Source organism: Arachis hypogaea, chromosome 1 (assembly GCF_003086295.3).
Source record: "Arachis hypogaea cultivar Tifrunner chromosome 1, arahy.Tifrunner.gnm2.J5K5, whole genome shotgun sequence".
In the NCBI taxonomy this organism is placed as follows: Eukaryota; Viridiplantae; Streptophyta; class Magnoliopsida; order Fabales; family Fabaceae; genus Arachis; species Arachis hypogaea.
The window spans coordinates 108,895,189-108,911,686 of record NC_092036.1 but is presented as its reverse complement, the minus strand read 5'-3'; the positions used below and the strand labels follow the sequence as shown (position 1 = coordinate 108,911,686).

Sequence of the window (16,498 nt, the reverse complement as noted above, 5' to 3'; positions counted from 1 at the left end):
TTGGTATTTTCTCAAAAAAATTTTAAAGGTTTTTTCGATATCCAGTTTTTTGCTAAGTCTTGTTACGTTTTAGATGTTTCTTTTTCTTTTATTTAATTTTGGATTATTCTTTTTGCTAGATTTGGATACTTCTTTTTCTTAAATTTCGAATGCTTGCTTTTTCTTATATTTTTATGTTTCTTTATTTTGGGCTTTGGATGTTTTTTTAATAATTTTAGATGTTTTTTTTTAATTTTTTTCAATATTTTTTAGATGTCTCATTTTGTTATGTATTATAATTTTTAAAATGATTTTGGATATAACTTTTTTGTTAGGTTTTAGATGTTTTTTGTTACGTTTCGGGTGTTTCTTTTTATTAAGATTTTTTAAAATAAATTTTAAAATTTTTAAGATAATTTTAAATTTTTAAAATAAATTTTGAAACTTCTAAGCAAATTTTGAATTTTTAAATGTATTTTAGAATTTTAAAATATTTAAAATAATTTTACAATGATTTTGAATGTTTATTATATATTATTACGGTTAGATATTTTTGTCTAAATTTTTGATATTTTTTATTAGATTTTAAATATTTTTTATGATCATTTGAATTTATATCTTTTTAAAAAATTTAAAAAAAATTAACTACTAGTTAAATATAATTAACTACATCTTTTATTAATTCTCTAACAAAATTGTACCGCATCAAAATTAAGTTCTTCATTATCTTCTAGATAAAAATTCACATATATATTTTTTATATAAAATAATAATTTAATTAAATTTATCAAATTATTTAATAATTTTTAAATAATAATTTCACAAAATGACGTGCATATGGTTTTCATCTCTTTTTTGGAAGAAAGATAAAGATTGAGATATTAAGATTGAAATTGAAAGATAAAGATTGAAATAAGTTTGAGTATTATATTTGATGTAAAGTGGGAATAAAGATTGAAATAAGAGTTAAGCTTTAATTTAATTTGTATAAAGAATAAAGTTGAAATTAATTAATTGAAACGGAGGTAATTTAAGTATAAAATGTTATTAAAGTTTCAGTTGTCGTCCACAAAAATTTCAGTTTTTTGTGTTCTCACTTTTTGAAGGTACTGAAATACTGAAATTTTGAAAACAGATACTAAAATTTTGATACCAATCTCTAAATTAACAAACATGATACTGAGTTATAATTTTTTCATTTCCGTTTCAATACCTTAAAACAAATGCTACTTTATTGATTAGTTTTAACTTTTCAATCCCATTGTATCAATTAATATTTAAAAAAATAAGTATAAAAAACTAATTAACTTTTATCAAATTAATATTAGTCAATTTTTCATTATAACTTTTTTATCTTTATTTTTTAGAAAATCTAAAATATAAAATTTAAAATATATAAATTAGATTTTAGAATTAAAAAGTAAATTCAGAAAGTTAATTATCATTTGTTAAAAGAGTTAGCTCAAATTAATTTAAGAATTTAATTTTACTATATTATTAGTTAAAAAGTTTTATTCAGATAATTAATTATATTATTATATTATAAAAATAATTATTTTTAAATTTATTATCTAACATATTATTTAAATACATAAATCTAATTAAATGATCGTATAAAATTATTTACGATATATATTAAAAATTAAAACTATTCTTTTTTTGTATTTTTCTTATACACATGATGAATGGTGTTTTTTCTAATGTTCTTTTTCTTTATTGGATTCTCAGGTATGTTTTGATATTTTTCTATGAAATTCTTAATAATTTTCATTCATGTAATTTTTTAAATCGTTTACTTCTCTTTGACGCATGCTATTTTTTTGATTGATTTTTTTTAAATTTTAAATAATTTTATTGTTATGAATTTTTATGTATTATATTTGTTATTATTAATTTTATTATTACTGTTACTTTATAATTCATACATTTCTTTTCTTATGGAACTTTTTTTTAGCTTTGTACAATTTTATCGTGATGGAAATTATGTTTTACAAAACAAAAATGCTATTTGGATATTAAAATAAATTATTAATGTATTTGTATATAAATATATGTATATGTGATTTAATTTATTTTTAATATATATTTATATTTTAATATGTATTTTATATTGGTAGCTAATTTTAATGACTGACATTAGTGACTGATTTTGATGTACACATAGCATAATCATTTACAAAAATACTATTTATACACTAAAATTAACTATTATATGTTTATATATAATATATATACTATTATTTAATTTATTTTTAATATATATTTTATACTAATATCTGATTTTAATAATTGGTTTTGGTATATATATAGCATGATTATAGATTTTTTTAAAAAAATTAATTTGTTTAAAATTATATAAAAAAATTCAATCAAATAAGTGCTTGTTTGGACGCTATTATCTTGATAAAAAGAGATATTTTTCAATGAAAAAGATCCTTTTTTATTTTTTAGCGTATTTGGCAAATTTCTAGTAGTAAAAATAAAAACACTAAAAAAATAAAAAATATCTTTTTTGAGAAGCTATAATTTGTATCTTTTTTAAAAAGATCTTTTTTAAAAAAAATATTTTTTATATAATAAATAAACAAAAAATACCTTTATATTGTTATACTCAAATATAATTGATAGATAAAAAGATCTTTTTGCTAGATATCCAAAAATAAAATTATTTTTACTTTTTTATAAGATCTTTTTAAAAAAAGATAACTCAAAAAATTTTTTTTCACCCAAACAAGCCCATCAATATTATAATTTTTTACCTTCTTATTTTTATCGAGGATCAGTCTTGCTAAGCAGTGAAAAAAAACAGAGCAATTTAAAGAGAGTTAAGGTTTACCGTTGAGAATAACAAATTCTTGTTAAAATTCTGTTGAGCCTGTTTAGTATAAGTAGTAGCCTTACCTCCTATCTTGGTGGGTTAGTTGAGATTTGTGATTGACTTTCTCAAAGTATTGAGTGCACTAAAAAATAATAGTTGATTAATTTTCTCTGGTGAAGAAGAGTTCTTTCTCTCTGTACATGTTTCAACTTTTTGGTCCTTTGTTCTATGTTCTTCTTTCTTCTTCTCTCAAACAATCTCATTTGAGTTTCTATATGGTATCAAGAGCTTCTGGATTCTTCAATCATGACAAATGCATCTGTCAACTCTAATCCTGGGAATTCAAATCCCTCCAATTTTGCAAATTCAAACCCTAACAACAATGTTCTTGCAAACAATTTCTCTTTTCCATCACATCTACTAAATTCGAGATCTTTCAACCCCATTATTGACAAGCTTGGAGAAAAGAATGACAAGACTTGAAAACAGCAGGCATTAGCAGCTATTAGAGGTAAAAAAAATTAGAGGATCACCTATTTTCAGATCGTGTTCCACCTCAATATGCTTCCACTGAAGATCAGCAAAATTTTCTTGAATCTGTTACCTATCAATAGTGGCTCCAAGATGATTATAACCTTCAATCCTGGTTGCTTGCTTCTATTGATCTTATGTTCAAGAATAAAATGGTTGGTTGCACACTTAGTCATCAGATTTGGACAACAATTGAAGAATACTTTGCTGAATCAACAAGATTTCGAGTGAAGCAGCTAAAGGCTCAACTCAAGGCCATCAAGAAAAAAGGTCAAAGCCCCACTGATTATGTTTTCAAAATAAAAAATATTGTTGATTCATTAGCTGCATTAGGATCTCCTTTAACTACAGAAGAACACAAAGAAGCTCTTCTTGAAGGACTGAGTGAAGAATATCAAATGATTCTCACTACAGTCAATACAAAACCAGAATTATACAGTCAATGTAAAGTTGAAACCATCATCATGTCTTAATCATATGCTGGACAAGTTTCGTAGATCTACAAACCCTATGGTACAAGCTAACTTCACCCAATCCTCTTTTCCATCAATCCCTAATACTGACAGAGATTTTGGAGGTCAAAGAGGTCGTGGTGGTAGATCACAAAGGGGTGGTCGATCTTTTTATTCCTCACCAAGGCCACAATGCCAAATTTGTGGACGCTTTGGCCACATTACTTGGCATTGTTTCAATTGTTTTGATAAGAATATTCCTCCACCATCACAAACCTTCCAAGAAAATCAATCTGGACGATTTTCAAATGCTACAAATACTAATTCTTCTACAACTAATCAGAATTCAGCCACCACACCACCACCACCACCTCTCCCATCATTTCATAATCCTACAACATACATAGCAGCCCCAGGAACTATTGCAAATCTTTCTTGGTATCCAGATACAGGGGCTTCTCATCACATTATACAAGACTCATCAAATTTCATTTCCTCTTCAGATTACACTGGTTCTGACAAAATACAAATTGGTAATGGTGCAGGTTTGCATATATCTAAAGTTGGAAGTTCTTATCTATATGCTTATGACTCAAATAAATTTTTTCAATTGCAGACATTAATATACTCACCTGAAATCACTAAAAATCTAATTAGTGTTTCTAAATTTGCTGAAGATAATAACGTGTATTTTCAATTTCATGCTCATGTATGTTTTGTTAAATGCCAGTGGATTGATAAGGTACTGTTACAAGGGTATAGAAAAAGGAGGAATCTACAAATTCTATAATATTGCTACCCCTAACACATCTTCTATTTTACAAAAATCATGTGTCTTTACTGCTTCTAGTATTTCTTTAGACTTGTGGCATAAAAGAATGGGCCACATGGCCATGAAAACTGTAATTTCTGCTCTTTCAAATTGTAATCCTGACTTGCTTCATAATAAAGAAAAGTTGAATTCAAAAATGTGTGAGAATTGCATGAATGCTAAGATGCATAAATTGCCATTTACTTCATCCCTTACTGTTTATATTACACCTCTACAAGTTGTTTATTCTGATGTTTGGGGTCCAGCACTCGTGATTTCTCACTTGGATTTTAGATACTATGTGACGCTTATTGATGCTTTCTCTAGATATACACATTTATTTCTTCTTGTCACTAAATCTCAAGTATTTCGGGTTTTTAAACTCTTTAAACAACAAATAGAAAATCTCACAGGACATAAAATCAAGGTTCTTCAATCTGATAATGGAGGTGAGTACACCTCTAACCAGTTCGCTCAATTCCTGACTGAACAGGGTATTATTTAAAGATTTAGTTGTCCATACACTCCCGAACAAAATGGCAGGGCTGAAAGAAAACATAGGCATCTCATTGAGATGAGCATTGCTATGTTATCTATAGCCTCTATGCCATTAACATATTGGGATGAAGCTGTGCTAACAGCCACTCATATGATTAATCGCATTCCCACCTCGATTTTGGATAGGAAATCTCCATATGAAACACTATTCAAATCCACACCTAACTATGATTAATTTAGAGTCTTTGGTAGTACTTGCTACCCTCTTCTTAGACCTCATAGCAAAACAAAACTTGATTTTTGATCTCATAGATGTATTTTCATTGGATATGCTCCAAATTCAAAAGGCTATAAGTGCCTTTCTCCTTGTGGCAAGATTTACATCACAAGACACGTTCATTTTGATGAAACATCCTTCCCTTACAAAGACTTATTTTTTACACATTCATTCCATTCTTCTACTACACCGGATACTTTTATACCTAGTATAGGTTCTATTATACCCTCCACTATTTCCAGTCACTATTATACTCGCGATACCAATGCTACTTCTTTCTCTACTGATTTTAACCTTAAAAAGTCCAATACAATACATGTTAGCAGCAGTAATCAACCTCACACCAATAATTATTTGTCCAACAATTTTTTTCCTAGTGTTGTCTCTAATACTGATCTTCCTAATTCTAGTAATCTTCAATCTAATATACTAAATACCACTTCTGCCTCCGGACCACAGATAAGCCTCCCTCCATTGATCCTAATGGCAATCCAAATCAATTTCATAAATTCCCTCATGCTAATACCTCACCACCCTTAACTGATAATCGTCATCCCATGCTTACAAGGTCTAAAACTGAAAATTCTAAACCGAAAACCTAGATCACAAAGACACTTTCTGATGCCTCTGTAGAACAGCCACCTAAGAATCCCTCTGCTGCATTAGCCATTTCACATTGGAAGAATGCTATGCAAGAAGAATATAATGCGTTGATTAAAAATCAAACCTGGACTTTTGTCCCCAAACCTGATAATGCTAAGATCATCGGCTGCAAATGGATATACACCATCAAAAGACTCCCTAATGGTTCCATTCAAAAGTACAAAGCTAGATTGGTGACACAAGACTTCTACCAATCTGAAGGCTTTGATTTTGAACAAGTTTTCAGCCCTGTTATTAGACCAATTACAATCAAATTAGTGTTAAGTATTGCTTTATCAAAAGACTGGACTGTTAGACAATTTGATTTTAATAATACTTTTCTTAATGGTGATCTAAAAGAAACTATTTACATGCATCAACCAGTTGAGTTTTCTCATGATTCAGACAACATTGTATGCAAGTTAAATAAGTCCTTGTATGGTCTGAAATAGGCCCCTCATGAGTGGTTTTTAAAGCTTAGCAAAACTCTAAATCTGTTTGGTTTTTATAGCACAAAATCAAATACATCGTTGTTCATTAAGCATGGTTCTTATTATGTTATGTTTATTCTTTGTTATGTTAATGATATTATAATAACAGGTAATGATTCTGTTGAAATAAATGCTATGATTCAAAACTTAAACAAAATCTTTACTTTAAAAGACCTTGGTGAATTATCATATTTCCTTGGTATAGAGGTTCAGCGAAGTAAAACTGGGCAGCTGCACCATTCACAAACTAAGTACATTAAAGATCTCTTATCTAAACTAGGGATGAGTGAGGCTTCTCCTATGTCAACTCCTATGATCTCATCTTTACAATTATTGTCTACTGGATCAGAACGTTTTGAGGATCCCAAACTCTTCAAGTCAGTTGTAGGAACTCTACAATATGCTACTATAACTCGACCAGACCTAAGCTTTGCTGTTTAAAAGGTCTCTCATTTTATGCACAGTCCTTTTTTGGCTCACTGGAAGGCTGTGAAGAGGATACTCAGGTACCTACAAGGAACAAAAGACCATGGTTTACTTCTACATAAATGCACAGATTACAGGTTGTATGATTTTTCTGATTCAGATTGGGCAGTAGATTTAGAAGGCAGGAGGTCTGTTTCAGGTTATTGCATTTACTTGGGAACTAATCTGGTTAATTGTTCTTGTTGGAAGCAACCAACTATAAGCAGGTCATCTACTGAGATAGAATTTCGAAGCCTAGCATCGTGTGAAGCAGAAGTGACTTAGGTTAGAAATCTACTTGATGAGTTGAAGATTCCTTTGGCAACTGTTTCAATGATTTTTTGTGACAACATGAGCACCGTTATGCTCACAGCAAATCTTGTACTACATGACAAAACTAAGCACTTTTAACTTGACATTCAAGTTGTTAGAGAGAAGGTGAATAATAAAGCTCTCCAAGTGGTTCACATACCAAGAGTAGAACAAGTCGCTGACATTTTGATAAAGCCATTATCTACTGCTAGTTTTGAACGGCTTAAGAACAAATTCAGAGTTGTGCCAAAGCACACCTTCAGCTTGATAGGGAGAGGGGAGGGAGAGGTATTTGAGGATCAGTCTTGTTAAGCAGTGAAAAAAAAAAAACAGAATCTGCAATATAAAAAGAGTTAGGGTTTACCATTGAGAATAACGAATTCTTGTTAAAATTCTGTTGAGCCTATTTAGTATAAGTAGTAGCCTTACCTCCTATCTTGGTGGGTTAGTTGAGATATGTAATTGACTTCTTTAAAGTATTGAGTGCACTAAAAGATAATAATTGATTAGTTTTATCTGGTAAAAAAAAATTCTTTTTCTCTGTACACGTTTCAATTTTTTGGTCATTTATTTTCTATTATTCTTTCTTCTTCTCTCAAACAATCTCATTTGAGTTTCTATAATTTTACATTAGTACTATAAAAATGAAATATTGAAATTAGCTACTGAAATTAATTATTAATATAAAATATATATTAAAATATAAAATACACATTAAAAGTAAGTTTAATAATACATATATTTGTACATAAATATATAATAATTAATTTTTAATATACATATAATATTTTTTTATAAGAACATGAAGAGTGATAAGTACAAAATGAGATAATTAAAAATAGGGGATTAAGAATTCTAATTATTTTTTAAATTATTCTTGTAATTCTTAAATGGATAAGAATTTATGTATATATTTAATGTTTGAAAATATTAAAAAGATGAAAAGTTTCAAAAATTTTTTTTATTTAATATTAAAAATATAATTTAAGATTCATAATATTTTTAAAATAATAATAATAATAAATAAAAAGACATTGTAATACAAGGTAAATGAACTTTATCTCACACGGTATTTTGTTCCCTCCTCATCTTAAAAGTCTTGGGCTCAATTCTTAGTGTGTTGTACCTAGAATTGATTGTCCAATCCACCTGACAAAAAAAATAATAATATACGCAGACGCAGTATACACCTAGTGCGCATCATAGCAGATAGCGAGCTTTCACACAAACTAAAATAAGAGTCATCATCTGTTATCGTTTCTTTCTCTTTCCGTCTTGTTCTTCTTCGACCCACCTAACCAACACACACGGACACACCACTTGTGGTGGTGGTCGAACCAAACCGGCAAAAGCCCAAGCTCCATCTTTTCCATATTTACCGTTTAGCCCCTCCCCTTCCCCTCCCACCATGCTCTTCAATTTCAATTAGCCCATCCATTTTCCCTCTTCATCACAACTTGCAACCATGCTCTCTCTTACTCTTTCCCCTCCTAATTCCACCTCCTTCCTCCACAATAAATTGTACTTTCTCTCTCTCTGTGTTGTTTTTCTTGGAAAAGAAAGTTTTGATTTTTTAATCTAATTTAATTTATGTTTGTGCGTTTTGGGTTTGTTCAGGTTGCTGCGAGGAAATACGGGGAAGCGGACAAAGTTTTGCTATGTTCCAATTCGTACCAGATGTGCGGTTGATACGCCTTATGGAGGTTTCTTCGTGTTCTTAATTAACAACCGAATTTGAATTCATTTGCATATGTGCTTATATTTACACTAATTGCTGATTAGTTGTGCATGGTTTTATGTATACATTACATGTTTCTCTTGTGCAGGATTGGATGACATTTAGTAAAATTGATAGTGTGATAATTAAGCTTTGATTGGGTTTCATTTGGTTGGGGAATCTATCATGTTCCTAGGGCAAAATCGATCTCTGCTCACTGCTCTATTCGTAGGAACCTTTTGATTGGTAAGCCTTTAGGTCCTGTTTTGTGTTGGTGTTGTGGTGCTTAAAGTGGAACAAGGCAAGCTATGGATTTAGCTAAACCAATAACAAGGGGAATTTAGAAAGGGGCATCTAAGAGGGAGGCTATGTTAGCATTGTTATGGTTTACTTTCATTTTATGTGAGTGTGCGTGCACGGAGGCCTCTACTGCTTTATGAATGAGGATGAGAGTTGCTGCAGCTATGCCTGAGTAGATTGGCATCATTACTTTATAAGTTTATATTCTTTGAAATGAGAGATTGTAATTTGATCTATTGTGCAATTTCCGCTTCCCTAGTACTGTTTTCTTTTCTGGTAGCTTTTCAGTGAATATTGGATTGTTCTGTTGCCTAATATGAAAGCTGAATATGAGCTTATAAATTCTGCATTTGTGCCCTGTGTTCCTCTGTCTTTTTGGTTCCACCTTATTGAACTATTTGATTTATGTATTTATATAAATCTTCTTTGTAGGTAATGTCCAAAAGTTCCCTCGGCGTAGCGTTTGGGATCCTTACAAACGCCTTGGTATTAGTCGAGATGCATCTGAAGAAGAGATTTGGGGATCAAGAAATTTTCTGTTGCAGCAATATTCTGGACATGAGGCCAGTGAAGAGTCAATCGAGGCTGCTTTTGAAAAACTATTGATGGCTAGTTTCAAACAGAGGAAGAAAACAAAAATCAACTTGAAAAGCAGGTTGAAGAAGAAAGTAGAGGAGTCTCCACCATGGGTTAAGAACTTGCTCAATTTTGTTGAGCTTCCACCAACTGAAGTCATCCTCAGAAGATTATTTCTCTTCGCCTTCATGGGTGCTTGGAGTATCATGAATTCTGCTGAAACGGGACCTGCTTTTCAGGTTTGCTTTGAATTTATTTATTTATTTTTTATTATGCTATTTATATCTGTGTGGTATATAGTCAGATGATTATTTTTCAAACTAAACATGTATTTATTTTTGAAATAGAGGGGAAAAAATTGAAAATCATAACTATACCTCATCCTTTAAAAGAGTACCATTATTTTTCTGAATATAGTCTTGCTTCCTAGGCTTATTCTTGATTTGTGTTATACCTTGATTGACTACTTCTTGTGTCTGAGTATCCTTATACATGTTTCTTTTCTTTTGATAAAGGAAGAAATATATCATTATAGAAATCTTAGATCAGCCATTGCACTGATTGAGCCAACACATGCTTTTAAGTCAAATTTTCTTTTGAATAAAATGTCAATATTACCTTTTATTGATACATGCTTACTTTTTTCTAGTTTGTTCATCACTCTATGTAGGTTTATTATGTTATCTAACTATTTATTACATGTGTGGTTCATGTATTAGAATGGAGACATCAAAGGACAGTGCTGATATGTATACAGTTGTCTCTCATTTCCATACCCCAACTTCTTGCTTCCTCTAACGAAATTGTTCTTCTGATGCAGGTCGCAATCTCTTTGGCTGCTTGCATATATTTTCTCAATGAAAAGACAAAGAGCTTGGGTAGAGCCTGCATTATTGGGTACATAGCAGATCTTGCATCAACTAACATTTCTTAATCCCCTTTTTTCTTATTCACCATCAACATTGTTTTTCATTGCACAATTACAGGTTTGGGGCCCTAGTGGGCGGATGGATTTCTGGTTCATTGGCGGTACCCAACATTCCGTCTATGTTGCTGCGCCCAACCTGGACACTCGAACTCTTAACATCATTATTCGTTTACTTGTTCTTGTTCCTCGCCTGTACTTTCCTCAAGTGAAGTGGAGACAATTCTTACATAGCTTCAGTCAGTGTCTTGCACTCTTTAATGAGTTGCTAGGTGATCAAAACTTTTGGGTTTCTGAGTGTGCTTATCAAAGCAAGAGTTTGACTAGGCGGTTGTTAGCATAGATATTTTTTAGACCTTGATTCTTTGCTTAAAGTTCTGGTTATGTTCTGGAATCATGTTTTGTTCTTGCCATTAGTTTTGAGAGTATAGTAATATCCGAATCTGTTTAATGAATCCAAAAGTAACTTTTGTTAAGACTTAAGGCCCGTTTGTAAACCTTCAAAAGTAATTTTTTTAGTTTTGACTTATGAAAAACAGAAGTATTAATGATTGGTGCAATTTTTAAAATTAAATTGTAGCTTTTTAAGAAGCTATTTAGAAGCTTATAGAGAAGTTAAAAAAATGACTTCTCTCATAATATTATTATTTTTTATCACATTTTTATAAAATAAATATTTTTATAACTAAAAATTTAAACACAAAATAATTTATTTATAAACTATTTTTAATAGTCATTCATTGTTTAAGCTATTTTTTTAAAAAAGTCTAATTAAGCTATTTTTCAAACTGGATTAAAGAGGCTTTCTTTTAGCTATAATTTTCCGTGGCTTTCTTTTAGCTGTGATCATATTTTAATTTTCCGATTGTCTCCTTGCTATTGGTGCTGCTAAGCTATGTCAGAAAAATAGTTGATGAGCCCTAACGAAATTGAATAAGCAAATATCACCCGAAAGGGCTGTTATTTTTGAAAGGGCTGTTATTGTTGCATCATTCAAAGGAATAAGCCAAGATTCGCGTTTTAATCCGTGAATTTTTTATTATTTTCTAAATTTTTTTCCTCAAAAGATTATGGTGAGATATTAGTTAACGACACTACAAAGTACAAAGAGAAATTAAGGTGTTGATTCGTTGAAAAATAAAATAAGACATAAAAAATATGATTATTTTAGTATTTCGAATGAAAATATTTTCAAAAAAATAGAACAAAATTGAAAATGCGTTCTTGTTTTTAGAATTTTCAGTTATCACTGTTTGAAAACATTTTGAAGGGGTAAGATAAAATTTTGAATATGGTAATTTTTTAATGAAATTTTATTAATTAAATTTAACAAAAAATAACATGATTTTTAATATAAGTATAAAAATAAAAAGATAAAATCTTCTAAGTTCAACTTAAAAAACCAAGTACAGCAAACAGTGGCACAATGCTATAAACCGTAAGTAAAAAGGAGCTAATAAAAATAGTCAATTTAGAATTAAACAAAGTGTATTTGTTGAATTTTTATTTAATATTGAGTACGTACTAACAGAATTAAAAGAGTATAGTGAATAATAGATTAATTGCTAGTCTTTTTTAGTTTTATTTTTTAATGATCAATACCATTAATTATTTTAAGATAATAATTCATTTTATTTTTAATATTGTATAAAAATAAATTGTTAGCTTTAAAAAAATTAAATAACTAAAATCGTACATAAAAAAATATTTTTATATTCTAAATATAAAAAAAAGTATATTTTTAAAATAGACCAAACTAGTTTGCAATGAATCCTCCTTTCATACATCAATATTTTTTTACATCAATATTTTTTTAGATATAAAAGTTGAAAATAAAAATTGATTATAAAAAAAATAAAAAATATTTTCACAAATCAAAATGTTTCTAAGAAAGTTCATATTCTTTTAGGAACAATTATATATTATTATATAATAAATAAAAGATAAACAAGAGATGATGTTTTTGGACCATTAATTTTAACAAACATAACACACAGCTTCTTAGAAATAAAAAAAATAATTAAAGCTAATATGCTAATTGTTTTTTCGAATTCAAACAAAAAAGGTAAAATCAATCACACATATAAAAATTAAAGTCCGAACGCAAAGCCTAAAGAAAAACATAGCATTTGAAGAGAGATCAAGGGTGTGTGTGGTTCTTGTTGTACATGTCGATGCGGTTGTTCTTTACGGCAAAAGATCCCAAAACATAAATGGTGGTTATAGGCCATTAATTTTAAGAAACATAACACACATCTTTTTAGAAATTAAAGAAATTAAAACTAATATGCTAATTGTTTTTTCAAATTCAAGCGAAAAAAACGTAAAATCAATCTAACATATAAAAATAAAAGTCCGAACCTAAAGCCTAAAGAAAACATAGCATTTGAAGAGAGATCAAGGGTGTGTGTGGTTCTTGTTGTACATGTCGATGCGGTTGTTCCTTATGGCAAAGCATCCCAAAACATAAATGGCGGTTACAAGCACACACACAACAGAGTTGAATATGGTGAGATGCTTCCACTGGTTCCTTATATTGGCCAACACCCCACCTTTGCATGAATTGCAATCATAACAAAGTTTGTCCTCTTTGTTACTCCAAATCTTGCAATCTGAATTATTTGCCCAACTTGCTCCTGTCTTTGGAGCTTCCCAGTATGTAGCATTCTTCATCTTGAATCCACAATTCGCAGGTGGCTTACAACACCCTACCTGCAACAACAATGAGTAAATTCTTTTTACAATTAATAACTATGACTAGCAATACTTTAACTGAATATTATTTTGAATTCAAAATTCAAAAGTAATAGTAGAATCAATTTACGGTTATTTATAAAGAGTAGTTACCTGCGTGGTGGACAAGTGCTTGAAAAAGAGATCTTCATTGCTATGGTTGAAGCCACCGTGGATAGCAAGATCATGGCAAACACCAGCATCCATCAAGCAACTCTTAACTTCATCCCAATTTTTGTTGTTGACAACGTAATGCTGAAGCCAGTGAGAGAAATCAGTGACCACGTACTCGCCATAGGCTCTGGTAGAGACTTGCTGGCCAACCTTCTTGTTTGTTACAAAGAGGGCAAAAATGGTAAAGAGAATCATAGCCACAATAAGAAGGAAGGTGATGAGCAGATAGGCATACAATGCGAAGTTGATGCGGCATAGGGAGCCTACTATGCCAAGCGTAGAGATGATGATAATGAAAACTCCAGCAATGAGGAGAGGATACTGGAGAACCTTCTGGCAATCAGAGGCACCATCACCTCCGTGAAAGTGAATGTAAGCGGAGGTTGCAAGGGCAGAGAGACCAAGCAGGAGAGATAGAATGTTGAGAGCACCCACTACGGTGTTGCTTATTTGGAACCTCATAATGTTAGAAAATAGTGAACGTAACAATGTGTTGTTTTTACGAGATTAAGAGGGAGAAGGAGATTAAGAGTGAGAAGGAGAATATGTTTTATAAGTGTGGAAGTAAGTAATAACGGTTTGTTTTGAGAATGTTGGTGGAATACCACGTCACGTTAGTGTAAACTGCTTGTCATTATTCTCTGGAGCCACTTGCGTTGAGGGATGGTTATTAGTAAAACCACCAAAATGAACTGCCATCATGATCAGTATGATAGCATAATTATTTTTCTTTTTATAATCAATTAAACGGTAGAAATTTGAAATACTATTCTATCTAAATGTGTATTTAAATTGAAGTTTACAATTAAAAGTATGCATCAAATTGATTACATAGAATTGTGTTGCAAAATCAATTACAATAGAATAAATATTGGATTATATTACTCAAGGTTATTTGAAGATGTAAAATTATTAAAAGAAAATATGAACTTAAATCTTTATATTATTTTATTATTTATTTTAAATATTTAAATAAATTTTATAATAAAATTAATTTATAATTATTAAATTAAAAATAACATATAAAAATACTAAATATATAATATATCAAAAATATAAATCAACAAAAATAATCATCAATTTAATTGCATAGTGACTGTCAGTACATAAAAATTAAATTCATAGAAATAATATATAAATAAATAAATAGTTTATGTATTTTTTTAGTACTCTCATGATAAAATAGACAAAATATATAATATATTCACTACTTTCTTATACATACACTATTCTTTTTGTTATTATTTTTAGTATTATTTTGATTATAATTTTTTATTATTTATTACTCTGATATAATTTTTATACTTAATTTTTGTCTTTAAATGAGTCTTCTTAATGAAAATAATATTTCATATTATGAAATAATAACAATAATAATAAACATAATGCATAACAATCCATAATTATAAGTTACCAAACAAAATTCATAACCATAAAATTGTACTAAGCTAAAAAAAACTCTATAAAAAAAAGAAATACATGAATTAATATGCACCTAAAATTATGTAATAATAGTAATAATAGAAATAATAATAATAAATATAATAAAAAATTCATAACAATAGGATTGTACAACAAAAAAACTCAATCAAAAGAGAAGCAAATAATTAAAAAAATCATATGAACAAGAATTACTAAGAAGTTGATAAAAAAGGTCAAAATACGAGAGTACAATAAAAAACACTATAAAAACATCATTCATAGCATACCCAAGGAAAATACCAAAAAAATTAATTTTTAATACAAACCTTACATGATCATTCAATTAGATTGTAATATAACAATATAATTAATTATCTATATAAAATTTTTTAACTAGCAATACAAGAAAATTTAAATTTTTAAACTAATTTGAGCCAACTTTTTCTGTCGGTGGTAATTAATTTTTTAATTCTATTGTATATCTAAGTTTTTTTGAGAATCAAATTTAATCAAGTTAACTTAAATTCAACAAAATTTACTCACAAAATATGCACCTAAAATTATGTACGCAATTTTTTTTGTATTTTTTTGTATTTTTTTGTACGTCTCATTTTTCTTTTTTTTTTATGGCTGCATTTTATTTTTATTTTTTTTCTCTTCATCTTCTTCGTTTGCTATTGTCTTCTCCATTTGATTTTTTTTATTCTTTTTAAGAGAATAAAATTAAAAAAATTATAAAAAAATAAAATAAAAAAAAGATGAAAAAAAAAATAGCAGAAGATGGAAGAAGAAAAATTTTGAATTATAAAAAATTTATCAAAAAAAATATCAAAATTTTTAAATTTCTACACCAAAATTTTGTTACGAAAACACAAAAATGTCTTATTTAATGTTGTATTTTTTTCTTCTTTTTACTAGTCTTTCTTTCTTTTTTGTTTGTTGCTCGTAATTTTTTCTTTTAGAAGCATTACATCTCATATTATACTTGAATGAACATGTATGTATTATATAGCAATTTTATTTAGTTGCTTCCTACTAATTTTGCAACACTATATATTTTTTCTTCTTCTCTATTTGATTTTTTCTTATTGAAGGTTGTAGAAGACTTAGAGAAGGGGGTTGAATTTATGACATTCTTTTACTTTAATGAAATAATCCTTTTAAAATAAACTTTTAATCTGAATCTATTTGAACTCAACAGTGAAAAATTTATAAAACAATTTTATTTTATCTCATAAATATCAGAAAATAGAACAGTACAGGAAAGAAAGAAGCTAACACCATCATGTATCCTGGTTCAGTTGCCTTGTGCAATACAACCTACGTCCAATCTCCACCACAATAGTGGTGGGATTTCCACTATAGTTAAAGTATT

At 29.0% G+C, this 16,498-nt stretch overlaps 2 protein-coding genes across 2 annotated transcripts; one reads left to right on the top strand and one right to left on the bottom strand.

Annotated features, from left to right (window-relative positions):
- Window positions 1-8,328: 8,328 nt before the first annotated feature.
- LOC112709002 (protein CHAPERONE-LIKE PROTEIN OF POR1, chloroplastic) lies at window positions 8,329-11,277 on the top strand. The gene is made up of 5 exons (XM_025760915.3): window positions 8,329-8,797; window positions 8,894-8,979; window positions 9,726-10,108; window positions 10,690-10,766; window positions 10,856-11,277. Exons 1-5 carry the CDS (start codon window positions 8,742-8,744, stop codon window positions 11,004-11,006), a joined length of 753 nt encoding a protein of 250 aa, XP_025616700.1. The 5' UTR covers window positions 8,329-8,741; the 3' UTR covers window positions 11,007-11,277.
- Window positions 11,278-13,082: 1,805 nt separating this feature from the next.
- On the bottom strand, window positions 13,083-14,188 carry LOC112782374 (tetraspanin-11-like). Its single transcript, XM_025824762.3, has 2 exons — window positions 13,642-14,188; window positions 13,083-13,506 (listed from the first exon to the last, which is right to left on the bottom strand). Exons 1-2 carry the CDS (start codon window positions 14,161-14,163, stop codon window positions 13,192-13,194), a joined length of 837 nt encoding a protein of 278 aa, XP_025680547.1. The 5' UTR covers window positions 14,164-14,188; the 3' UTR covers window positions 13,083-13,191.
- Window positions 14,189-16,498: the final 2,310 nt, after the last annotated feature.

Excerpts from the sequence above, each read along its gene's own strand:
- LOC112709002 (XM_025760915.3), top strand. The coding sequence starts at position 8,742 with ATGCTCTCTCTTACTCTTTCCCCTCCTAATTCCACCTCCTTCCTCCAC. Across the intron at positions 8,980-9,725 it reads GGTTGATACGCCTTATGGAG|GTAATGTCCAAAAGTTCCCT; the intron begins GTTTCTTCGTGT and ends TCTTCTTTGTAG. Across the intron at positions 10,767-10,855 it reads GGTAGAGCCTGCATTATTGG|GTTTGGGGCCCTAGTGGGCG; the intron begins GTACATAGCAGA and ends GCACAATTACAG.
- LOC112782374 (XM_025824762.3), bottom strand. The coding sequence starts at position 14,163 with ATGAGGTTCCAAATAAGCAACACCGTAGTGGGTGCTCTCAACATTCTA. Across the intron at positions 13,507-13,641 it reads AGCACTTGTCCACCACGCAG|GTAGGGTGTTGTAAGCCACC; the intron begins GTAACTACTCTT and ends TTGTTGTTGCAG.